Raw genomic sequence first — 26,560 nt, forward strand, 5'->3', positions numbered from 1 at the left:
TAAAAGTCAGACCAGGACCCTAAATTTATTTGACGAAGCCAAGATCCTTGGTTAGGTGGAGATTCTGGTTAGAAAATCTTTAGACTAATCATTTTTCTACCTCAAAAGTCTCAGCTTCCCTTTGTGATTCCACCTTTTCAGACCTAAAGATATCAGCTAAAATAAACTGTTTCCTGAACTTCTCCATATTTAATGAGAATATGGTGATTGTTAAGAAGTAAGCTTGAAAAATGTGTAACGTGTTACAATTATTTTTTCAAAATACATTCATCCAGGTGGCCCATATCCGAGCAGAAAGAGATATTTTGGTAGAAGCAGATGGTGCCTGGGTGGTGAAGATGTTTTACAGTTTTCAAGACAAGAGGAACCTTTATCTAATCATGGAATTTCTCCCTGGAGGTAAAAGCAAACGTAATAGTAATGACAGGCCAACACAAACACATCTTTATATCTAACTATGATTTTATTGATTATATAAATCAATAAGCTAGGGATATTTTATACCTCTGGCTCTGAGGTTTTACACAGTCATAATTTTCTAATCATTCTTCCCATAATAATACTAATTTGAACCACAAATCAGATTGTTTTGAAGAAATGATAAAGCTGGCACATTTTAAATATTATTATTCTGTTTATATAATTTTTTAGATCTTTGCAAGTCTAGAGTTGAGAACAAGTCACCAAAGAAGAAAACAGACAACCCAGTGGGCAAATGATAGGCAGTGTAAGGAATAGAACTCTGGTTGGTCTACGAATAGATGAGAAAGTGTTCAGCTTTACTCATATTCAGGGAAATACAAATTAAAACAAGAATGAGATTCCATTTCTCACTCAACCATCTGATTGGTAGAAACATTAATAGTCTGATGAGGCTGTGGGGGAAACCTGGCCCCTCATCTGTGCAGAGGAATCTCTGACTCTTAGGGAGAGCAGTTCAGAGATGCCAGGAGAGTTAAAAAGGCATGTGTCCTACAGTCAGGGATTCTTCCCCACACGTGCACAAGAGGCCTCATGGCAGCAGCGTCTTAAGAGTGAAACCCTAGATGCAAGATGACTGTCCATCAGTAGAAGAATGGATAAGTAAAACATGGCATACTTATGTCATTAAATATTTTACAGTAGTTAAAAGTCAGGAGCTGTATTTGTTTCAACAGTAAGATCTCAGAAATCAACAGAGATAAAGCAAGCTGTGGAATTATATGTACAGTTGATATCACTTATGTCATTTTAAAAACCATAAAAAAGACTCTAAATTCATAGATTAATATATATGCATCTGAAAACATTTCAAAAATAAGCTGGAAGAATACACACCAAAGCAAATCCATGATAATGGCAACTCAACAAAAAGGGGAAGGAATAGAATGGAAACAGAGGATAAAGTATTTGCGTGGTATTTTTTTTTAAAGACTTGAAGCATCATGAAAAAATATTAACAGTTGTCAATTTTGAGTTGTAAATTTACCATAGTGTTTCTTCTTTGTCCCTTGTAAAAGAGGAAAATTTCTTGGGAACAAGAACATCTAGAAGTGACCCTTTTGGTGGAATAATGGCCTATCTTTGTTGGCCCAAAGAGTGCTGAGTGCTTTTGAAACCTGAATTTGAAAGAATATATCCCATTTCCAGATGTGCTTACATGCATTCATTTTCCCGGTTTGATATATTTTCCTCAGCAACTTATTTCTGGATGTTGAATGGTAGATACTATATATCATTATCAGTTCTGCTGTGATTTGATTTCACATATTTTCTACCTTAAAACCATTACATGTCATGAAACTTCTCCTTAATGAGCTTTTTTTTATTTGGCCCTAGAGATGGTTGGAAGTACTCTGGGTGGATCATAAAATGCAGAAATGAGGCTCATGTTGTATATTACAAAGACATCTTTTACAAAACATTCCCCCTTTTGAGGCGTTACTAATACAGGGTACTTACTCTCATTTACTTAGGTGACATGATGACATTGCTAATGAAGAAGGATACTTTGACAGAAGAGGAAACACAGTTCTACATTTCAGAGACTGTTCTGGCAATAGATGCAATCCACCAGTTGGGTTTCATCCATCGGGATATTAAACCAGACAACCTTTTGTTAGATGCCAAGGCATGTGAATAAACTGGTGAATTACTAGGTCACTGATGTTTTATGCTGTAAAAGAGGTGATTTTGTGATTGGAAATGGGCAACTGCAATTTATATGACGGGTAACCTACATTATTTCATAAACTGGTACAGTAGGAGAGAGCCCTTGAAGTGAAATGACATCAAGGGAAAATTGGCTGTCTTTTTATCATCTTCCATTTTCTCCTTCTTAAAATAATCAACATCAAATATTGATAATTTTGCATTTCACCTGTAGGAGTTCTAAGCTAAGAATTTTTATGATTGCATTTAGAAGAAGAGTTTTAAATAAGCCTTTTGTCTCTAATGATTTTATGAGTTTTTTCCTTTTTTTTCCTTAGGGTCATGTAAAATTATCTGATTTTGGTTTGTGCACGGGATTAAAGAAGGCTCATAGGACTGAATTCTATAGAAATCTTACCCACAACCCACCAAGTGACTTCTGTAAGTTGGATTTTTTTTCGAGTTAAAGTAGCCCAGCTGGTTTAATCCAGGACTGTTGAGAACTGAAGCTTCTCTCCTTCTCCTCAACCCTTAAACTGGTGTGTTTTCAATGCATGTATGTGAATTTGTTTTTTGGTAAGAGTTTTTCCCTCATAATTACAATTCTGTCTCATTGAAATTAGCATTCCAGAACATGAACTCAAAGAGGAAAGCAGAAACATGGAAGAAGAATAGGAGACAACTGGTAAGTAGCCAGATTTGGAAGAAAGAATTTTGGGCCCTGGTCCTAAAACCTCATTTGGTATTTGTTTTACAATTTAGAGCTTCACAATAATTAGTTCTTACTTCCTAGCAGTGATAGAGCTTGTTCTGAGATCATATAGTTTTCTTAATTTTTCTGTAACATTTCCATGCCTATAAAGGAAAATGCCACTTTTATATTTTACGATTTCACTTCAGAGTATTTTATCAAGCATATCTATAGTTATGCGTTTGTCTGTTTACCAGTGCTAGCACTTTCTATAAAACTCACCGAGATGAGTGTGTGTGTGTGCTAGGTCACTTCAGTCTTGTCTGGCTCTGTGCGACCATATAGACTGTAGCCTGCCAGGCTCCTCTGTCCATGGGATTCTCCAGTACTGGAGTGGGTTGCCATACCCTCCTCCAGGGGATCTTCCCAACCCAGGGATCGAACCTGTGTCTTTTATGTCTACTTGCATTGGCAGGCGGGTTTCTTTACTGCTAGCACCACCTGGGAGATGAGTGTAAATTGAGGTAAATGCTGAGTGATATTCATGTTTCCATTTTCCCTACCTGTCCTGATACAACAAATATCAGTCAGCATAAGTAAGGTTATTGTGTGTTTCTAAGAACTTCATAGACAAAGTAAACAAAGTTTGTTGTCATGTTAAGAGTGTTACAATAAAATAGAATTGAAAAGCAGACTTTACCACAAATTGTTGTCATGTTAACAGTGTTACAATAAAATGGAATTGAAAAGCAGACTTTATTGAAAATAAATGTAATGACTCCTTTAATGCCCAACAGCACTGTCTGTTTTTAACCCTACAAGCTTTCTCCTCTATTACTTAGCAAATATTAGAATCATTTGTCCCTTTTCCTCTTTCCTTTTATCCTGTGAACATTTGTCAAGGTTACAAATGTGCCTTTTGACTTTAATTTCCTAACTTCTTATACAATGCCTGGTACATATCGACAGATATCTATAAATATTTGTTAAATTCTGCCAAGGGATGAAGAGAAACTTACTCAGCAGTCCCTCAGGAAGGTAAACAGACTGAAAGGCAAGAGTCTGGTACCCTCTCAAAGCAAATAAAATGACCTTTGCATTATTGAGCTCATTCTCTCATTAGCCCAAGTAAACTTTTTGTGCTTGTAAAACATTTTGGTGTTTTAAAGTTTTCAAAAATATTTTTTAAATGTTTTGAGCTATGCATTAATGACAGAATACTATTTCTACTTTTAAATGTGTCACTTGTAGATCAGATTTTACAACTGAGAAAAGAATTGCAGTATTTCCTACTTTCGGAGAAGGCAATGGCACCCCACTCCAGTACTCTTGCCTGGAAGATCCCATGGACGGAGGAGCCTGGTAGGCTGCAGTCCATGGGGTCGCTGAGGGTCAGACACGACTGAGCGACTTCACTTTCACTTTTCACTATCATGCATTGGAGAAGGAAATGACAACCCACTCCAGTGTTCTTGCCTGGAGAATCCCAGGGACGGGGAGCCTGATGGGCTGCCCTCTATGGGATCGCACAGAGTCGGACATGACTGAAGTGACTTAGCATTAGCATTTCCTACTTTTAAAGGGAAATATGAATACTGCCTAAAACAATGGTGGAAATTCTGTACCCCCTAATTACAGAATATTCACAATCATTACTCATGTGCAGATTTTAATATTCTTGTGACCATCATCATGACTTACATCAGTGTTTTCTAGTGAAGAAATAGAGCGGACTCTTGGTGTTTGGGGCAGGAAATTCCTTTAGAGCCTATATTCCCTGCCACTAAATGTCAATCATGTCCTTCCCCAGATCATAGAAATGTTAAAATCTGCTGTTACACATTTTCAAATGGCCCCTAGAGTACTACCTGTAATAGAAAATTGCTGCCTTAAGGAAAGTTTTTGTAAGATTTTATATGAATTAAGAATGAAAAACTGCATTGCTTTCTAATAGATAAGCAGTACCCTGGAAATGAGTTTATAATGAAAATACCTGATCTTTATATGGGAGGCTGTGGTTTACAGACACGTTCCTTTGCTTTTTTCATCCTCGTACCTACTCTGTTAGGGCAGGAATTATTAGTCCAGTTTTATGTAAGCAGAAGTTGAGGCTCAAAAAAGCTGAATAACTTGCCTGAGAGCAAGTATTGAGTACAGAAGCCAGGCTGACTGAACACAACCTTTTTATTCTTTTTTGGAATGGATTTAGTACTGAATACATAAATAACTTAGTTGAGCTCTTTAGGGACAGAAATCATGTCTTAACATATTATCTGACTCCATGCCTTTCACTAAAGCCTTATACATGATAAACCTGCAAAACACATATTCGATTCAAAATTAGCTTCTGTATATTTTAGTTTTTCCAGTAGTGAGCCATACTCAGATCTTTCAAAAATATATATATATACTATATATATATATATACACTATATATATATATATATTGAGAACACTGGTTTGACAAGCTGTTCCTTTGCAGGCATATTCAACAGTTGGGACACCAGATTACATTGCTCCAGAAGTATTCATGCAGACTGGCTACAACAAATTGTGTGACTGGTGGTCTTTGGGAGTAATTATGTATGAAATGCTAATAGGTATGTTTTATTATTCATTTATGTACATCCCATGTAAATCAGAGCACCACTGATTGAACATACTGTAGATATTATGGGCTAAAATATCTGAACTCTTTAAGCTGATTTCTTCATCCCCCAATGTTAAATACACAATGATAAATATTAGTGAGCTCTCTAGGGATCTTGTGTCAGGAAGGAGGCATTTAACCAGAATTCCTAGGTATCTAAATTGTATCTGCGTGACCTTTTAGGTGAAAGAGGGGCAATGCTTTAAATCCTTTATTTTGTTGACTTTATAAGCCATTTTATTATAAATGGATGAATGTTGGTATTTTTTTATTGTTAAGTAGAGCGCTCAGGGCTGTTTTGTTTTTTGTGATATGTAGATAGTAGGTGCAGCAAATTTGATCATAAAGGCTAATGAAACCTTATTTCCTGTGATACTTAGGATATCCACCTTTCTGCTCTGAAACACCTCAAGAAACATACAGGAAAGTGATGAACTGGAAAGAAACTCTGGTATTTCCTCCAGAGGTGCCTATATCTGAGAAAGCCAAGGACTTAATTCTTAGGTTAGTAGTTAAATCTCTTAAAGAGGTTATGGTATCTTAAGGCCTCACAGGGACCTAAAAGATTAAATTGCCTATTTCAGTTTTGTGGGAAGAAAAAGACTATCACTGATCTATACAGTTTAAGAACTCAGTAAAGAAAAGGCATTTTGGTTTTTTTTAATGCAGATTCTTAAAAGGTAATATTCAGGGGAAAAAAAAAGAGTTAAGAGGGAAGAAGTCTTATATTATTTCAGAGGTCACTCCTGTTGGATTACAATGACTTTATCCCCTAAAGAGAAAGGGAAAATAAATTCTTAGTAGCAGTTCATATCACAAAAGTCTATGTAAGAAAAACACCAATACAGTATATTAATGCATATATATGAAATTTAGAAAGATGGTAATGATGACCCTCTATGTGAGACAGCAAAAGAGACACAGATGTAAAGAACAGACTTTTAGACTCAGTGGGAGGAGGTGAGGGTGGGATGATTTGAGAAAATAGCATTGAAACATGTATATTATCATATGTGAAATAGATTGCCAGTCCAGGTTCGATGAATGAGACAGGGTGCTCAGGGCTGGTGCACTGGGATGACCCTGAGGGATGTGATGGGGAGGGAGGTGGGAGGGGGCTTCAGGATGGGGACACATGTACACCCATGGCTGATTCATGTGAATGTATGGCAAAAGCCACCACAATATTGTAAAGTAATTAGCCCCCAATTAAAAAAAAAGTCTATGTATGAAACCTTTTCTAAGCAAAAGATTCATTCTTTTTCTCAACTAAGATGAAGTGTTTAGGTTCTATTGTGGATTCCTAGAAGGAATATGAATTGGGACAATCTTATAAAAAAAAAATCTTCAAACTGTCTTTGACCTTTGACCCAGCAATTCTACTTCTAGGAATTTTGCATATGCAGATAATCAGATGTGTGTAAAGATTTAGGATATATTATGTTATCTTGATACTGTTTTTAGTAATGAAAGGTTGAAAATCATCTAACTGGCAATGGTGAAGTAGCTAAGTAAATTGTAGTGTTTCCATGTGTAAACTTTAGAAAACAAATGTATAGAAAAATAGTTAAATGACTTTGGGAAATGTTCTCAGTATATTAAGTGAAAAAAAAATAATGGAAACTCCTTATCAACACCATATTTTTGAAATTATAGTAAAAGACTGGAAGGAAGTAGCCTCCAACTGTTTGCAATAGTTATGTCTGAATAGTGCAGTTATAGATGATTTCTGTTTTTCCTCACATTTCTCACAATAGAGTTAACTTCAGTAAACAGAAAAAAAGATGAAATGTTGGAAATAATGCAGAGTACTTGAGATGTAGTCTGCATATTATAATTTCTGTGTTCCCATTTTCTAGGTTTTGTATTGATTCTGAAAATAGAATTGGGAATAGTGGAGTAGAAGAAATAAAAAGTCATCCTTTTTTTGAAGGCGTCGACTGGGGGCACATCAGGTATGTTTACAGGCTTTGAGTGGGATAAGGCCGTGTGAGTGAAAACTTTCTACTAGATTTGGTGATTAATTTACCTCTGATTCTGATTGATTAAATACAAGAGGTAACATTGTAGTCATGTGATAAGTTAGTGTTTTCTGGATTATATAAATGAGTGAGACTGTAGTGGCCATAGCTAAATGACTCATTTTATGTAACATCCACTTTAAGAAACAAGCACATACTGTGCCAGTTTAGATTTTGATATGCAAAGTTACATGATGAAGGCTGTTAGCACAACAAAGATGTAATTACATTTAATACTGTATAACTATTTTTGTCCTCTCATATTCTATACTGTGTTTCCTTTATTAATTTTGAAGAATATACAGTCCCTCTTATAAACACTGTGAAAGTGAAAGTCACTCAGTCGTGTCCAACTCTTTGCAAACCCATGCACTATACAGTCCATGGAATTCTCCAGGCCAGAATACTGGAGTGGGTAACCTTTCCCTTCTCCAGGATATCTTCCCAACTCAGGGATCGAACCCAGGTCTCCCGCATTGTGAGAGAAGTTAAATAATGCAGGTAACTTTTAAGAACTGGCTTAGAGGAGTTTGTTGTGAGCATTGGCCTTTATTCATTTTGTGGCCAAACTGCCTTCAGCAGTTCTGGTCTCTCCCCCACACAGCAACAGTTCAGAAACAAATCTGATTGTGCCATTTCCTTCCTTCTCTTTGTACTCAGAGAGAGATACTAAGGGTCCTTCCCTGCTTTTCAGGATCTTAGGATATGATTCTTGCCTCACCTGTAGAAGCTGCATCTTGTGTGGTTCCTGCCCCATCCCTCCACCCTAGGGCATTGTCGTTTACTCTTCATTCTGACGAAAATGCTCTTCACCTCTCTGGCCTCCCTGCCCTCAGTCCTGCCTCGCCTAGGCTCGCCAGCCCCCCTTTCCACTTTCAAGACAGCTAAGTGTCCCCTCACGGGAGCCCCTACAACGTGCTAGACACTCTACCTGATTCTGGAGTAGGTATATTTGGGGGGACTGTTAACTGTATGTCCAGCACTGTTTTAAGTACTTTACATTTCTCATCTTATCCTCATAATAAGCCTTATACAATAGGTATTATTATTATCCCCATTTTACAAATGAGAAAACTAAGTCACAGAGAAGTAATTTGCCTTACTAGTGCCTCAGCTAGTAAGTGATCTGGCTAGAACTGAGTCCAGGCAGTATGATTCCGGAGTCCTGACTCTAAACCGCTACACTGCATTTTACTGTCCGTGTGTCATCTCATTGAGCAGAACTATCACGTGATTCCCCCTGTTACGGTTGAAAGAATGCTTATAGACTACCAGTCCAGTCTCCTGGTTTTACATGAGGGAAGAGTCACAATGTCTAAGGTCATTCTGATAATTACTAGAGATTAGATCTCAGGGCACCAGAGTTTATACGTTTTTACGCTAAACTAATATAAATTTATTAAGTTAGTACATTAAGTGTAAATAGGTTAGAATAATTCTGGGGAAAATATAAATGTGTTTTTACAAAATTTTGTACACTTATCACCTAATTGATCATTAAGTACTTGCTGAAAAAATAGAAGCAATAAAAATTGATGAATTTCCTAAACTATTTATCCTGCTAAAAATAGTTTAGGAAATTCATCAATTTTTATTGCTTCTATTATTTAGCATGATAAAAAAAACATTTTCATGACTTATTATTTTTTTTAACCTAATGCCCCCAGTTCCCTTAAAATTTATATGACTGAGAAGTTTTGGGGTTCAGATTTCATCACAAACATGTAGTCCCTTCACCATTTGAGCCCCTTATTTTCCTAAATGACTTGACTTATGAAGTGGTGGATCCTCTACTAAAAGAATTCTATTTCTAAATTAATTAGGTTGGATTCTGGTCCCCACAATGTTGAGGGTACTTTATAGAATGATAAAATTTTTTAAATAAAATTCTCTGTTTTCCTTTCCCTTTCATTAACTATTGTTTTTCCTCTTTAAAAAAAGAAACAGCATGAGAAAGTCTTGGTATAAACAAATAAAAATTCCAAGTAAATGATAATATTTTAATAAGAAAATTCTACTCAGCTATGAAATCCACTTAACTTCAGAAATTTCAGATCCATAATAAATTTCCTTGTCTCTTCTAATATCTATAGAACAGCATGCAGAATTTGCAAGTAGAATTAAGCTTTGGAAAACTGAATTCAAGAAAACTTAACCATGGTTACTCAATACTATTTTACAGGGAAAGGCCAGCAGCAATCCCTATAGAAATCAAAAGCATTGATGATACGTCAAATTTCGATGACTTTCCTGAATCTGATATTTTACAACCAGGTAAGACAGTCTCACAGTTAACCACATTTAAAAGACTATGAAAGTGATAACATATTCCATTAATGAAATTCCTTTGGTCTTGGTTAATTTTTCTATCTTTCCAGTGCCAAACACCACGGAACCGGACTACAAATCCAAAGACTGGGTTTTCCTCAATTATACCTATAAGAGGTTCGAAGGGTTGACTCAGCGTGGCTCTATCCCCACCTACATGAAGGCTGGGAAATTATGAGCGAAGACCACGTTGGCTCAGAACCAAGAGAACTCAGGTAGCCGCATCACCAGGCTTGCTTGGCGTAGGTAACAGTACACGGAAATACTCCTGACGACGGTGGTGCTTCTGACTACAAGAGGAAATTCTACAGGATTAGGATTTCGAAGACTACTACAGGAATTGGTTGGCAGTGCCAGCTGGCTTTTTTCTTTTTTTAATATTATTTTTGGTAACTTTATTATATGAAGGTACTGGAATAAAAGAAATGTACATCCCTTTCTAACTGCACTGCCTACACGCGTATTAAGGTCCATTCCGCCTGTGTGTGCCGTGGCTTTGTACTGTAACACCTCTAATCAATTCAGGAGAAACACATATCATGTAAAGCAACATAGGCTAACCTGTAGGTAACACTGCAGTATTGGCTGTTTTACTGCACACCTTATGGGTCTAGATAATCAATAAAAGCCATCTTCCATAGCTGGTATTAGAACACTTGCCCTATTGGTTTGGACATCTATAGAATATATATGAAGACAATTTCTGTAATGGTTTTAAGGCATTTTAAAAAGGAAATACACTGGGTTATTTAAAAAATAAAGTTTATCATCATGTTATTACACAAACTCCACAGTAGGGAGTAACGAGTTTTGAATAAGGAGGAAGTTGAACAGCTTCACTCAAGCACTCCACTAATATATTTACTTTGCATTCAGAAATACTGATGACCTTTATACATGTATTCTGTATACTCATAGGGAGATGTACTGTATCATATAAAATGTAAAGTTGCTTTTCTTGTGACAAGAGGACTTCTTTTTTAATAAGAGGACATGGCATTATTTTAATTTGATTATGGTGAGTTGAATTGAAGAAATGACCATGAAGGCTGCTTGTAGAACTACTAGTGTATTTTTATTAAACTATTTTTTTAAACGTCAAACTTCTGATCATGTAAATGAACTTGTAGAGAACAAAGAGCTATTTACTTTGGTTTTCTAGAAAGTTGTTACATATCATGGCTGGTTAACTTTTATTTGTTTTGATGAAAAATTTTCCTTTGATAGTACTTGTATTATTGTGCCATTATTTTCTTATACTCCAAATGTACCAAAGACCCTGAACAGAGTGGATGTTCGCAGCTGTGGGGGATTTTACTGTCCTGCGGGAATGCTGTCTTCAGATCTTTGATGGAGGCTAGCTCATTCAAGGGCACTACTGTTCATGTTTAGCTCCATCACTGTGGTTACTGTAAACGGAATTAAGGAAATAAATGCAGGCCAGGGGGCTTGTGATTAGAGGATGGGGGAGGTGATGTCAGCAGCAAATCCCCCAAGAATGCGATAGTCTTTTCCAGCTCAACATTTTCATTTAAAAATGACTCTCTGAGGTTTTGGCTTCATCAGTAATAGCGGAGGAGTATTAATTTATCAAAGAATGGCCTAATGTTTGTCTTAACTGTTAACTAGTAGAATTTCTTTTTTAGATACAACAGTTATTACTGTTATGAATGATCTGTGATCAGAATCTAAAATGATAATTTATTTGTATAGATGTTCTTCTAGTGGGGAAGAATTGCATAGGACTATTATGCAGATCTACAAAAGCTTTTATAAATGTTCCTGCTTTCTAGGGAGCTCCATGGTGTTTCAATAAGGCCATTCTATTCTTTTTTTCTTCCTGCCCTGTTCTCCCCTTCCCTTTCCTTCCTTTCCCTCCCCCACCTTCCTTCCTTCCTTCCTCCCCTTTCCCTCCTAGTATTTGTTTGATACTTATTATGTGTTCACCTAATAGTTCATCTCCATTTTTCTTATCTGGAACATGTGACCAAGTATTTAGGAGAGAGAACTATTAACATTTTGGGGTTGTCTCCTTTTTCCTAGCTCTGGTTTTTCTAATTACAACTGCCTCTAATTTTAAAAACTCTCTAACTTACATTTAGTTTTATGAGATTTTTCTCATTCCCCCCATTCCCCTCTGTTTTTTTAAAAAGGATGTTTTGCTAGTGTGAATGGGTAAGATACAAGGAAATTGCAACATACTCTGGTTCTACTATGGTAACTATTCTAGTATTAAAAAATTTCATTAATTCAAGTGAGAGAGAGAGAGATTGATATAAAGGAGCTTATTACCTTTTAACTGCATAAGAATAGAGCATTTTAGTTTCCATTTCCTTCATTCTTATTAATAGGAAGAACTTGGGGATAGTTATGGTTTCTTGGCAGCAGAAGGGCAGTTATGAAAAGTTTACCTTGTTAAGATACTCATTTTTCCCTGGAGTTGAGTGATTCATAATCTTTGGGGTTTCCTCCTCATCAAAAGCATTTCTTAAGTGCCTATCTAAAAGCAATTAAAGACTGTGTCTGCCCTTTGGAAGCTAAGAATTTGATTCATAAAGCAAATTAGATAATTTGCAAAGTACCCTTGAGCTTGAATTTTCTCTTATTATATACTTCCCATATTTCAGGTGAACCATTTAAGTGACAAAACCCTATCTAATCAACAGAGCATAATGACATTTTCTTTAAATTAGACTCTATTTTGAATTAAAGAGTTTTGTTATAAACTGTGTGTTTTTGGTTTTTCTAAGTATATAGAAAGCTTGTATAATTCAGATTTGTTGATTTCCTGATTTAATGTAGACTTTGACTTTTTTTATTAAAAAACCTTTGTATTAAAGCAAGTTATGTTTTTTTCTTTTATGCTTTTCTTATTTACATGGCTTTAAATGTTTAAATTTATTGAAGCATAGTGCTATCTGAGAATAGGAAATTTCTTATCAACCTTTACTGAATGGAATATATATCTGATTTAATAAGCTATTAGTTGAAAGGAAAATAACAAGTATGGAATATTCAAAACTGGTTGCTTAGGGTTAAGATAGGGTTTCATTTATTTCTGTAATAATATACTTTTTCTGTTTTTTTTTTAAAACACCTGTTATCTTTGTGTAGATCTGTAAATCTTACAATATTTTAAAGTACATTTATTTTTGGTGTTTTATTGTAGAAAACCTTTAGACAATCAACCCAGCAGTATCTACTGGTAGGAGAAACAGCTATCCATTTATCAATGATCTACAAAGAAATGGATTGAAATTTTAATCAGTAGAGAGGTCCCTGCCTACAAAACACATTCTATTTTCTCTCTGAATTGCTAAGAGTCAGAACATTCAAAATAACTATTTTGCTACAACCATGAATATTACCCTTGTCTTTATTTAAATTTTGTTTTCTCTATAGAAGTGCACTTATCTCTGGAACATTTTAATGAAACAAACACTTGGAACAAATATAAATACAGTACACTTAGGACTACTAGAGATATTTTAGATTTTTATGAAAAAATGAGAGTAATATTGCTACTTTTAAAAGGACTGAAGTAATAAAGATAGATGTTAGTTATTTTTAAAGCAATATAAATTATTCAGCAGTTGTCTGGAAAATAAAAACCAGGCTATTGAGTTCTGTGTTCAGTTACTGAGTTTCAAAAAAATGTTTTGGTGGCATCATGCACTTTTCATTGAAGGTAAGAAAAGAATAAAAAGTATGTTTACAATATTTTTGTTGGTGAGGTTTTTTGATTATATTTTTGAATTTTGACATAGATGTTACCCAAACCTCAAGAAAGCCTGCTTTGTAAAGGGATCCAACTTTTACCCTTAAAGATCACATCAAGAACAACATATTGGATAAATATTTTAAGTTTCAATTTTCTTATGTTTAAACACTCAAGATAGTTGTACAGGTTTATATGCAGCTACTCCACTAGGCCAAAATCAATTAGCAGGTAGAAATGAAAATATGCCTCAAAATAGCAATGGAAACTAGGGATATAAGTGCCCAGGGTACCCAGGTACTACTTCGTCTATCCCACTGGAGACACCGATCAGTGATCATGACACTGTTTCTGCCAGTCTCAGAGAGAGCCAGTCAGAATCCTGTTCATCCTAGCTGTGCTTTCAGCTATGCCCTGACTGACATCATTTTAGTAATGCTATTGTTAAAATGGTAAAAATACTGAATATTAAAATTTGGAATTCAGAGCAAATTTTGATATTCTACATTTATCTTTCAAAAGCATCTTGTTAAAAGAACTTATATTTTGCTTTATAAAATGCTTTCACTTAGCTTACTCATTTTGGTCTTTTCTACTACTCTGTGAAAGAAACATAATATTTTACAGATGATAAACATGAAACTGAGTGTGAATTACCCAAACTTAGGTAATAGATTGCTCTTGAACCAAGTCTGGGGCTCCTTCCATTCCCCAGATAACAGAGCACACTTCCTTAACAAATTATCTGATATGTTTCTAGACCTCAGAAAAACACATGGGAAGCCAGTGACCAAGTTGGTATTTTGGGTGCTTTTGAATGCAAGTATAAGATGCAAGTAAAAATGCAAAAATAAGGAAAATGAGTATCTTGTGTAAAACTAAGACACAAGATAGGGACCTTTCAGAGTAAATTTAGCATCTCAAAAATGTCTTCAAGAACAGATTCTTTCTAGTTTTCTACATTGTCATCAGCAGAGTGTTGGATGTCCTTGGGCTTGTTTTCTCAGAGGGCTGGATGGCTACAGGGACTCTAAGCATCAAATTGTCATACAAGTCTTTAAAAAGGAGATTGTTCATCCTCTTTTTAAGAGTAAGGAAAATCTTTTCCAGAAGCATTCTAAGCAAAGAACCCTGCCCTCCAACCCTACTTTGTTGGCCTTGATTATGCCATCCATCCATTCCTACAATAGTACCTGGTCTGTTGATTGATTTAAACTAAGCAGGCTTCACATCCTTGGTACAGAGTGCTGCTGCTAAGTCGCTTCAGTCGTGTCCAACTCTGTGCGACCCCATAGACCGCAGCCCACGAGGCTCCCCCATCCCTGGGATTCTCTAGGCAAGAACATCTGGAGTGGGTTGCCATTTCCTTCTCCAATGCATGAAACTGAAAAGTGAAAGTGAAGTCGCTCAGTCGTGTCTGACTCTTCGAGACCCCATGGACTGCAGCCCATCAGGCTCCTCCGTCCATGGCATTTTCCCGGCAAGAGTACTGGAGTGGGTTGCCATTGAGGCTCCCCTAAAGCACATGGCCACCTGACACCAGAACCAAATTGGAGTTAACCCCCAAGATAATTAAAAGGGTGCCACACTGGTTTATACCAATGGTTCTTACTGAAGCCACTGCACTTGGGTTTTGTTACTGATTCTGCCATTGCCTACATATGAACTGAAGGGCTGATCCATTAACACCTTCTCTGACGCATGTGAAATAAGAGTACTGAGGACCACTGTGCTAGACCATAGCTCAGCTACTGGGAGCCTAGGTTGCTTGTCCAGAGAAGCAGGAGTAGGGGTGGTCTCTGGACATCATACAAACAATGGATGTTTGGCCCAGTGACCAGGGTTTGGTCTTTTTAGTGCTACTGCCAAGGCTTCCAGCTGCCATTCGTCTCACGGGTCCATCTCCCACAAAGCTGTTATACCAGTCACAGGGATCCTCATCTACTTACTTCCTCTCAAGATCCAGGCAGGGGTGGGCCTAATGACTGGCCTCATCACTAGTGGCTCAACTGCTTTGTCTAACTTGAGAAGATAGGCTGTGATTAGTAGAAATCAAAACATTTCTCAGGAGGTTGTGCTAAAAACCATTACCAAGTTTATTACTGTTCATTCTAAAGCATTCCTTAGCAAATCCTTAAATGTTGAGATGACTTATAAGTCTCTGCCAAAGGGAGAAATACATATCAGGAAAGGGAGATTGTCGTTTGCCTTTCCTGTCCTCTTAGGTAAGTTAAGCATGGACAAAACTTGAAAAATCCTCCAGTATGGGTCTATATAGTAGAGGACTGAGGAGGGTCTAGGGTACCATACATGTTGTAAGACTGTCCAAAACGTCCAAAAGTAAAAATTACTTCAGCTTTTGACACTTACATATACAAATACATACTCTCTAAGGAAAAAAGAGGCAGTAGCTCCATATATAAAGAGATGTCTGTAAACTATTCCCTCTTGTTCTAAGTTTTGTTCTCCCTGTATTTGTCTTGGAATTTTAGTTTATTGCTGCTTCTGTCCTCTGGCTTATAGAAATACACACACACACACATACACACACACAACTTCTCCTTTGCAACAACCTAGGCTTAAGAAAATTCATTTTTGGCTAGTTGAAGCAATATTTCCTGAAATAGAGTACTTAGTGCAACTATTTCAGACTCAACTAGGATACTTGTTTGGATAAAGATTTAGTGTGTCTCACCCCAGACTTACTAAGTCAGAGTTTCTGGGGTGTTCTGAACTTCTGCACAGTCTCAATTCTGAGCTACTGAGCTCAGAAACTACTGAGCTAAAGGAAAAAGGACACTGGTTGGACTTCTCTAAAATGAAATAATACCTGCCTCACTGACTGTTGTGAAAATATCTATATGAAGTAATGGATGTCCAGTTGGTGATGTACGGCAGTCAGTGCTTAATAGCCATGCCTGGCACAGTGTAGACACTCTACAAGCATTTGTGAACAAATGAATAACTGCATTTTATGAGCAGCCCTACTCCCCCTCTAAGGCCAATCTCAAAATGTTTTCATGTTTAATAAATACATAAATCAACTCCAAAAGCATTGAAATGAACTATAGCCTTTGCTAAAGTTGTTATTTTCCAGGGAAATAATATAAGAGGGTTTGCATTACACAATGAAGCTTCCTAAATATCTTTAAAAATACTCTCAAATTTCCACTCCCAGTAGCCGCTGCCACCACCACTTCTGCTCTTTCTTATGAGTATACCCTCCTGCAATTACCTTCTCTGCGTCTCACCTCCATGGGCCAAGCTCAAGCTGCTTTCTCCCATTCCAGAAGCCCATGAGACACCTATCTCTCAAAACACGTTTGTGCCCCCCTGTTTCTCCTAACTGCATTCCCACTCATCAACCTGCTCAGCAAATCCAGGAACCTTCCCCAGAATTCACCCTCCATGGAACGTCAGGGGTGGAGGAGTGATGGGGAAGAAAGAGTAGTTTTAGATATTAATAATTATTTCCTCAGTCACTTAGGAGCTCATTAATGTGTATTTATTTTTATACATCACTGGAGATGGGGGTCTTCAATTTAACTATAATCCGAAACAGGTGATTTTTGTTATTGTTGTTCTGGACCAACTGAAATATATATGTGAACTTAAAGGGTCCTCCAAACAAAATTGCACTGTTACAACCCCAACAGGAGGTTGACAACAATAGGAATTTATAGTGTGCTAGGCAGTGGTTCCTAATGTCAGTCTTGTTCTTGCTTGAGTATTTGGCAGTGAAGGAAATTAATGAACAAACTAAATTCCCCCTAAGATTAGCAATGGTTCCTGAAAGCAAAGTTTTTCCTGGGCTTTGGGGAAGGAAACCACATTGGCCGGAAGGAACTATACCATTCACTCTGCAAGTTCTGTTTCAAATCACCTTCTTACATTTTGCTCAAGGAGAAAATATGAAAAGACCACTAGTAAGAAAGGCGAGATGAATTTCCTATCCATCTGTCAAGATATTGTGTGATTATCTCTGCCTTATCCTAGGAGGTATAGTATAACCACTCTAAAAAAAAAAAAAAATCTTAGAAAGTAAAGCTCCAGAGTTTAAAGAAAAATTTGAAAGCAGAATTTAAATTTGAACAACTGGGGAAACACACATTAAACTATGAGAATGATTTGCCCCAAGGAGTCCTGTGTGTCTGCTCTTTGTGTGTTACACATCACATTTAGGTACCAGATTCCTGGCTTTTGCTCTCAGGCTTTTGGTGGAAGTGAATCATCATTTCTAAGACATGAGGACTGTGATGATTCACCAGCAAGCTTATCATATCACGTATGAACCCCTGAGGAGATCTGACTTTCACCATCTGGCTTCTACTGTATATTGAATGATTCTGGCCAAAACACTCATTTCTGAACCTCTGTTTGCCTACTGAGAAGACAAGAATTATAAGTGTTCAACCACCTCACAAAGGTTGTTATAAGGCTCGCCTGAGATGATAAAGGGAAAAACACTTTGTAAGCAAGACATCGTGTTTGTAGCTTGTCCGTCCCAGCTCAGTCGCTAAGCTGTGTCCAGTTCTTTGCGACACCATGGACTGAAGCCTGTGCACTCCTCTGTCCATGGGATTTCCCGGGCTAGAATACTGGAATGGGTTGCCATTTCCTTCTCCAAGGGATCTTCCAAATCCGGGGATCCAATGTGCGTCTCCCAAATTGCAAGCAGATTCTTTACCACTGAGCCGCCAGGGAAGCCCCTGTACTTTTTGCCCAGGATCCTAGAAATTCCACTTACCCATCAAAGTGGCATTGAACACATGTGCAATCTAAGAGTACCCCTCCTGCCCCCAAGTCTTGGTAAACCACCTCAAAACAGTGTACACTTGTCTGGAAAGCCAGGGTTTGAGCATGTTCAGGGAAACCTAGACCAGATCTTAAGAGTGTCTATCAGGCTGTCTGCGGAATTTTTCTTTCTGAGCCGACAGCACACGTTGGTGTCGGGGGACTTTGGTGTCGGTGGACTTCGGGTGGAGTTCCAAGTCAAAGTCAGGACTGGGATGTCTCAACAACGGTTTTTGATTAGGGATGTGTCTCCTTGTGTGTTATCCAGGGCAGCATCTCTTGCCACCTCCAGCAGGATAAAATCCGGGACCCACTTAAGGCTACATCAGTCTCTCTGCGTCTGCCTACTTCCGTTGGGAACACGCGTCCAACTCCCTCGTCCTAAGTAGCTCTCAGGACACACAAAGCAGCTAGTTACGACGCTGTAATGGAGAGTCCTGAAGGAAAAGTATTAGTTTTAGGCTGGTTGATGCAGAGCTTTGGTGTTTTCTCTGCTGTTCCTTCCCTCCACTACAAGACAAACTGTGACCAAGGAACCCTAGAGTCCTATGGGCGGGGAGCGAACCAGCGTACTCCGCGTATGATGAGGGGCTGACAAGTGGTCCCCAAAGAATCTTGCTTCTGGATTTACCCAACTGTCTCAGGACCCCAAACAGCTTCTTTGGCGATGTGAATGTTGGACCATAAAGAAGGCTGAGCGCTGAAGAACTGATGCTTTGAAACTGTGGTGCTGGAGAAGACTTGAGAGTTCCTGGGACTTCCAGGAGATCAAACTAGCCAATCCTAAAGGAAATCAACCCTGAATATTCATTGGAAGGACTGATGATCGAGCTCCAATACTTTGGCTACTTGATGCGAAGAGCCGACTCATTGGAAAAGACCCTGATGCTGGGAAAGACTGAGGGCAGGAGGAGAAGGGGACGACAGAGGGTGAGATGGTTGGATGGCATCACCGACTCAATGGACATGAGTTTGAGCAAGCTCCGGGAGTTGGTGACGGACAGGGAAGCCCGGCGTGGTGCAGTCCATGGGTCGCAAAGGGTCGGACATGAGTTAGAGACTGAACAACAATCTCCCCCCACGGCCCCCGCCCCCCCCCCCCCCCCCCCCCCCCGCCACACACACACAAGGGGAACAACTCCACACTGCAGAACACCAGACAACGAATCTGGAAGTGATGGGGGAAACCTGCTTTAGACAGGCACGTTTCCAGCGAGGCTCCAGGCGCTGCTCTGCTGGCCTCCCCGCACTTCGCCTCCCTCCGCCGGGGTCGGCGGGCGGGGCTGCCGTGACTCCGCCCCGCGCGGTCCCTTTCTCCCGCCCCCGGCCCGGCGGCGACTAGACCCCCGGGCGGGCGAGCCCCCGGCCGCAAGCTCCTGAACCCCGAGCTGCAGTGGGGCCACCGTTGCATCGGGCAGAGCCCCGCGGGTGCCTGCGCCCTGCCCCGGGGCGGCCGCCTGGGCTGGCTCAGCGCTGGCTCGGGGCTCTCCATGCTGCGGGCCCCGGGGCTGCGGAGCCGGCCGGGTGGCTTCTGCGATGGCGACAGAAGCGGAGGCGGCGGCGAGAGGTGAGGTTGCGGGCGAGGGGCTCCGGCTGCGGGAGTGGCGCCTGGGCCTGCCTAGATCGAGCGGCCGGTGCGCGAGGCCAGGTGGGCTCACTTTGGGGCTCTCCTCCGACCTCGCATCACTTCGGCGGGCTTGGGGGCGGAGGTCTTCCCTTGCGGCACAGGTGCTGCTCGGCGCCCCGAGCATCCTCGCCCGGAGCGGGAGGTGGGGGTTGACGCCAGCGATCGCTGCCGGCTTTCGAACTGCCCGCAGCCCCATTTCGGGGCCCCGGGTCGGACGTTTCAGCGAAGATGAGCTGGCAAGGGACCGTCCACCCAGCGATCTCCCTGGGCGCCCACTTCTCAGTCGGCAAGGATTGCTGCGCAGACTTCTTAGATTTCGTTTTTCCCCTTCATAAACCATTTGCTATTAGCCGTTGAAGGAGCTCGAGCTCTGCGATCCTCTCCCCTCTGAACTGGAAATTCTCACTTCTATTCCGTTCTTTAAAACCTGCCCAGCGGTGGATCTGGCAGGCGAGCGCGGGGAGGCAGGTCCCCCACATTTCTTATTCTTGAAAACCACAGATTGCACCGCAACAGTCCTCTGTCAGCGAGAGGCGGCTCTTGTGCCATTTCAGCACTAGGAAAGTCATCCGTGGAATTTGTTTCGTTTTATATTATTTTGGAGTTTTTGTGAATTGAGTTGGAAGCGTTGCTACGTCTTTTTCCTTTCTCTAGTGTTCTCTGGCGACATTCTCTGGTCTCTCATATGACTTCTCATAATTATGGACTGATCATAAAGTATTTGTTACTTAAGACGGACAGGAGGCAGGAAAAAAACATGTAAATAACTAAAAGACTGGCAGAGAGAAGTTCAGGGAAGCAGTTTGTTAAATCTCCCCTTTCCTTTTAGAATATTGTGATGCGTTTAGATTCTTCTGGGAAATACAGCAATGAGAAGAGGTCTTTTGAAAATCTAATAGGGGATTTAGATCATGGAGAGGTTTCTGAAATTCTATCATTTGAATATTTGAAATCTTTCTGGTCTATGTGAAGATGTGAGAAGGCACTGGTTTGAAAAGAGAAGGTAGTATTCATCATTTTAAGCCCAGAAATCCTGTTTTGGCTGTGACTGAACTCTGCCCTTTACTATGTCACCTGGGTTAAGTTACTCAGCATTAGTCTTTTCCTAAAGTGGGGATAATTTTAGTATCTGTCTTATAGGATTGTTAGAATTAAATGAGATATAAATATATATATATATATTGTTTCATTTGGGTATGCTTTTATTACTGATAAAATTTAGCGTAGAGACTACAAGAGTCATTTTGGACAAAAGTTTTGCTTTAAGGTTTTGTAATAGTTTCAGCTCCTTGTTGTTCACCATTTCTCCCTAAAAAGTCTTGTGTGTGTTTGTTTCTCTGCTTTTTTTTTTTTTTCCCCTAAGAAGAGCCTGGAGAGAAGCATCAGTGTTTCACATCCCTGTGATTTTGACTGATTTTTACCTCCCTTTTCCCTTCTCCTTTTTTTCTCCTGGCATTTACTGTCCCATGTTGCGCCATTGATGTCTGTGGACACTGGGTGTCTACATAAATGTCCACCCTCCCTGGAATCTGCATCCTTGTTTCTGATACCGTATTTAAGCTCTAGACAGGGGACAGCTGTTAATGACATGCTTTGGCACAAATGGTGATGTCTCACTCAGTGTGTCTGAAACTGAGCCTGTCATCTCCCTCCTTATCCCAAATGGCTCTTCCTCCTGCCATAGTTGTGGTCCTCTCCTTTAATCCACAAGTCTGAGAGTCTGTTTTACTTCCCCTTCTTCTATGCTCCCTAGGGTGACTACACAGACCTTAATTCTGCCCCATCTTCTCCACACTGCCATTGCTGGAGGTCACACTCTGATCACCCCTTATTTGGATGGCTGCTTCACTTCTGCCTTTGACTGGGCCTCCTGAACACCCACCTTCTGTCCTTGCACCAGAGCAATATCCTATCCCTCCTTTGATAGGATCTTCAGTAGCTCTCCATTCCTATGTTAAAAAAGTTCAAAGTTCTCAACCCACCATTCAAGTCTTTCAGGCATCTGACCAGCCTTTGCAGCCTCATCCTGAGTCCTACCTCTTCATCTTCTAGAGCTCCCTGTCTCCAAGCCTGTGTTCCTGTTTGAGAGCTCCTTGGACCGTTGCCTCTTTGCCCTGGCTCTGTAGTCTCCTTTGCCCCACTCACCCTTCTTTTTGCAACTGGCCCTTATGACCAATATACCCCTCTCCTTCCCTGGGCTAACTAATTTTCTTGAAGATGTTTTTAAAGATATGCTATCCTTTAGGAAACATCTTACACCCTCCTCTATTAGCCAGAATATAGTTGAGGTGACTTTAGAGAGACTTAAACAAGAATTGTTCTATGTACATGAAAGCCTAACTAGAGAGTAGAGTGGCTCGCTCTATGAAGTTATCCAGGGGCTGTGTTCCTTCTTTGTTTTTAAAACATTTTTATTGGAGTCTAGTTGCTTTACAATGCTGTGTTTGTTTCTGCTGAGCAGCAAAAGTGAATCAGTTACACATATGCATATATCCACTGTTTTTCAGATTTCCTTCCCATTTAGGTCACCACGGAGCACTGAGTAGAGTTCCCTGTGCTATATAGTGGGTTCTCATTAGTTCTCTGTTTTATACATAGTAGTGTATGTCAATCCCAGTCTCCCACATATATTCCACTCCCCTTTGGGCTTCCAGGTGGCGCTAGTGGTAAAGAGTCCACATGCCAGTGCAGGAGACAAAAGAGATGTGAGTTCGATCCCTGCTTCAGGAAGATTCCCTGGAGAAGGGCATGGCAGTCCACTCCAGTACACTTCCCTGGAGAATCACATGGACAGAGGAGCCTGGTGGGCTACAGTCCACAGGGTCCCAAAGAGTCAGACATGACTGAAGCAACTTAGCACACACCCCTTTGGTAAACATAAGTTTGTTCTCTACATCTGTGACTCTTTCCTTTGCAAATAAGTCCATCTGAGATATAAATGTATTTAAATATATATATATATACATATATATATATATACTATATATATATAGTACTCCATAAATGTTAGCTTAATATAGTTGTTATTAATTTACAGCTTCAGTTTGCTTTCTGAAAGTAATGAATCTCATGTCTATTAAGAAAGTATTGTTGCACTCAAGTGTGTTGTTGCACTCAAGTTAAAATTGGCCAAATATTTGGGCTTTTCTGAAAAAGAGGGGTATGAAAATACACCTGCTAATTCAAAATATGGCTTATACCAGGTAAGTCTTTATGATAAGTTTTTGGACAAAGAATTTATTGCTATTTAGCTGCACACCAGATGTTAACTTGGGGATGATCAAAATTAATCTTTTTTCAGTAAAAGGAACAAAGTCTCCACAGGGCCTCAGAGGGCCAGCGTTTATTGAGCTCCTATTATGTACCAGGCATTTCTTGGCCTCATACCAGTCCTGTGATGTGGGTGATACCATATGCCTTTCATCAATGAGGTAAAAAAACTGAAGCTGTAGCCAGAAATTGACAAACAAACCTGAAGTTAAGCTCTGTGACTCCTGGCTGGGCTGCTCTTCTTTCTTTCCTGTCTGCTTGGATGGTTAATGGGCAGTGTGCTCACTGCCAGACACTCTGTCTAAAGAGGGAAAATTATTGTTGCAACTTCTCCCATTCCTGGAGGAAAAAAACAAAACAGGTCTCTATATCAGAATCCAGGGCCACAGGTTTTTTCCCCCTGGTGCAAAATCCCTCCATATTCCTTTTTCCTAGGCAGACTGACATCAGGCCTTCACAATAAAATGAAAATCAGGGAATTCTCTGGTGGACCAGTGGTTAGTGGTTAGGGCTCTGTTTCTACTGCAGGGGGCTTGGGTTCAATCCCTGGTCTGGGAACCAAGATCCCACATGTCATGCAGTGCAGCCCAAAGGGGGGAAAAATCTAATAATGGTGATATGGAAAAAAAATCCCCATGGTTTGATTACACTGCTGAAAAAATTGAGGGAGCTGGTTTTGAAGATGGCCACCAAAAATCAGCTGGTACCTAACATGATTGCCTGCTCACTTGTTTTTGATGGGTTGATGGTAAACAACAAGATTAAGCAAGCTGCCATGCCAAGTGACTGGCACCTTCTGGTAAATGATTCCAGAATCCTTGGAGTTAGGGAGCAGGCATTCTCCGGAGAGCAGCACATGTCCCAGAGCTGATTGACAGATTTGGTCTTGGGTCTAGGCATTCAAGGGGCAACTTTCTCGCCTTCCCTTCCCCCACTTTTTACCATCCCCTGTTTTCACCTGTGATGCTATCATACCCAACTCTTTTGAGGGGTAGTTCTGCAATTAGTGGCTTAAATTCATTTTTGTGACTCAGATATCGAAAGTCACGTCCTAGTCCACTGTGCATAAACTACTCTTCTTGTCCTAGTCCTTCAGTCTGATGTGCATTACTCAAGATAAACCAAGATGGGCCAAAAATGACTTTTGACATGTTTTAGTGGGAGGAAAACAAGAGGAAAAGAGAGAAAGGTGGAGGAGTGAGAGAGGAGGTTTGGAGTAAAGAGAGAGGAAGAGAGAGGGAAAGAGCTGCGGAGAAACATTGTTGAAGACGGAGGATGGAGAAGGTGGAGAAGGGGAGTGGAGAGGAACTGAGCCCCTGCGGCAGGTCGGGGGAGGGCTGAGGAGGGATGGAGGTGAGGAGAGGTGCAGGGGAGAAGGAAGGGTAGGGACTGCCACGCATTAGAGTTTGACTCCAGGAAAAAAAGAAATCTAATGTTTAAAATCCATTGGAAAGCCAAAATATTAGTAAACAGTGATTTCAGAATACTTTTTTCCTTGTGGAAAGACTTCTTGATTCTGAAAAGCGTGATCTGGACTTCCCCTCATGGTACAGTGGATAAGAATCCGCCTGCCAGTGAGAAGACATGGGTTCAATCCCTGGTCTGAGAAGATTCACTTGCCACAGAGCAATTAACGCCTGTGAGCCACAGATACCGAGCCTGACCTCTCAGGCTCGCAAGCCACAACTATTGAAGCCTGTGCACCCTAGAGCCTGCGCTCTGCAACAAGGGAAGTTTCTACAGTGAGAAGCCCACACATCACAATGAAGAGTAGCCCCCGTGCTCCACAACTAGAAAAAGCCCAGACAAAACCACAAAGAACCGCCAGCACAGACCAAAACAAATAGAAAAAGGAAAAGCACGATCTCTTTCTGTGTGGTGAACATTAATTAGAGCATCCTTTTGAAATCTCTTCCTTTGCGTAATGTTCAGGATATCATAAACAAGATAATAAGATGTCATTCGACAGCCTTAATTTCAGTTGCCTTGAGCTGAAGACCTCGGTGCCTGGCATCCATCCGGGTGGTTAGTCAGCATCAGCACCACCAGGGTCTCAGTGAGCCAGCAAGAGGCAAGTGTCTCATCTACCTAACCCCCAGTTTTTAAACTTAAAATACTTTGAAACTAATTAAAATATTTAAATCAGTCTAGGTGTATAATATTAAAATTCTCATTTGAAAATACTTAATTGGTGGGCATGTCATTTGTCATTTATCTCAGTAAATTTCTGGGATTTCGTTTCTCTAGTTTTTAATCTTATGATTTAAACCTCTAGATCGTATCTTTACAGAAAGAGAGAAACAAAGAAGACTGAAGGAAAAGGAAATATAGAGAGAATCCTTCTTCCACTCTATCCGGTTTGCATTATAGTGACGTGAAAGTGAAAGTTGCTCAGTCCTGTCCGACTCTTTGCGACCCCATGGACTATACAGTCCATGGAATTCTCCAGGCCAGAATACTGGAGTGGGTAGCCATTCCTAGCTGTTCCCTTCTGCACGGGATCTTCCCAACCCAGGTCTCCTACATTGTCAGTGGATTCTTTACCAGCTGAGCCACAAGGGAAGCCCAGGTTTGCATTATAGGAGATTTACAATTGAGGGTTAAGATGATTGCTGTAAAACAGCAATTCCCAATACGTTCAAAATGTTTTACGTACAATATTTTATTGAATTTTTAAATGCTATTTTAAAATTAATTTTATTTAGTTATTGGCCCTACTCCACAGCATGTGGGATCGTTGTTCCTGGATGAAGGATTGAATTCAGGCCCCTTCAGTGGAAGCCCAGAGTCTTAACCACTGGACTGCAAGGGAAGTCCCATTACTTTTTTCACTTAGATAAGAAATACACTTTGCCCTCTGTTCCAAGCATAGCACAGGGGAAGTGGAGGACCATCCACTGGCTTGCTTTCTTAGCACATCTCCATTGCTTCTCCTTTACATGTCCTAGACAGTTATGTGAGGGAGTCTGCCCTCCCATGTATGGTCCAGGCCTCTCCTCAGGCTGTTGGCTGCTCCTAGACTGCCCTGTCCTCCCTCCAGATGGGCCTGTAAGGGGTCTCCTGTAGTTTTGAAGGCCAAGCTCCGGTGTCACTGTGTTTCCTCTACCCCTGGAACAGAAGAGCTGGTGCAGGAAAATGCATGAACTTTGGACCCAGTCGGAGTATGTGTGTGTACGTGCTCAGTTGTGTCCAACTCTTTGCAACCCCATGGACTGTAGCTCACCAGACTCTTCTGTCCGTGGAATTTTCCAGGCAAGCACACTGGAGTGGGTTTCCATTGCCTACTCCAGGAGTGGGAGTGTGGGTGCCAGTTAATACACTAGCTCTACGA

General features: G+C 40.1%; 2 protein-coding genes across 5 annotated transcripts in view; both read left to right on the top strand.

Moving 5' to 3' along the window:
- Window positions 1-12,663, top strand: part of STK38L (serine/threonine kinase 38 like) — an 84,011-nt gene extending 71,348 nt beyond the window's left edge. For all 3 annotated transcript variants that reach the window (XM_027541587.1, XM_027541586.1, XM_027541585.1), the window contains 9 exons: window positions 276-399; window positions 1,956-2,110; window positions 2,469-2,571; window positions 2,754-2,815; window positions 5,304-5,421; window positions 5,852-5,975; window positions 7,331-7,426; window positions 9,675-9,766; window positions 9,871-12,663. In XM_027541587.1, the coding sequence (XP_027397388.1) occupies window positions 276-399; window positions 1,956-2,110; window positions 2,469-2,571; window positions 2,754-2,815; window positions 5,304-5,421; window positions 5,852-5,975; window positions 7,331-7,426; window positions 9,675-9,766; window positions 9,871-9,998 (1,002 nt within the window). In that variant the 3' untranslated portion in view covers window positions 9,999-12,663. The remainder of the gene's footprint in view (window positions 1-275; window positions 400-1,955; window positions 2,111-2,468; window positions 2,572-2,753; window positions 2,816-5,303; window positions 5,422-5,851; window positions 5,976-7,330; window positions 7,427-9,674; window positions 9,767-9,870) is intronic.
- Window positions 12,664-19,596: 6,933 nt separating this feature from the next.
- ARNTL2 (aryl hydrocarbon receptor nuclear translocator like 2) overlaps window positions 19,597-26,560 on the top strand; it is a 96,053-nt gene continuing 89,089 nt past the window's right edge. The window contains exon 1 of one of the 2 annotated variants that reach the window (XM_027541589.1): window positions 19,597-19,899. In XM_027541589.1, the coding sequence (XP_027397390.1) occupies window positions 19,869-19,899 (31 nt within the window). In that variant the 5' untranslated portion in view covers window positions 19,597-19,868. The remainder of the gene's footprint in view (window positions 19,900-26,560) is intronic. The other variant, XM_027541588.1, reaches the window with a different exon arrangement.

Source organism: Bos indicus x Bos taurus, chromosome 5 (assembly GCF_003369695.1).
Source record: "Bos indicus x Bos taurus breed Angus x Brahman F1 hybrid chromosome 5, Bos_hybrid_MaternalHap_v2.0, whole genome shotgun sequence".
Lineage (NCBI taxonomy): Eukaryota > Metazoa > Chordata > Mammalia > Artiodactyla > Bovidae > Bos > Bos indicus x Bos taurus.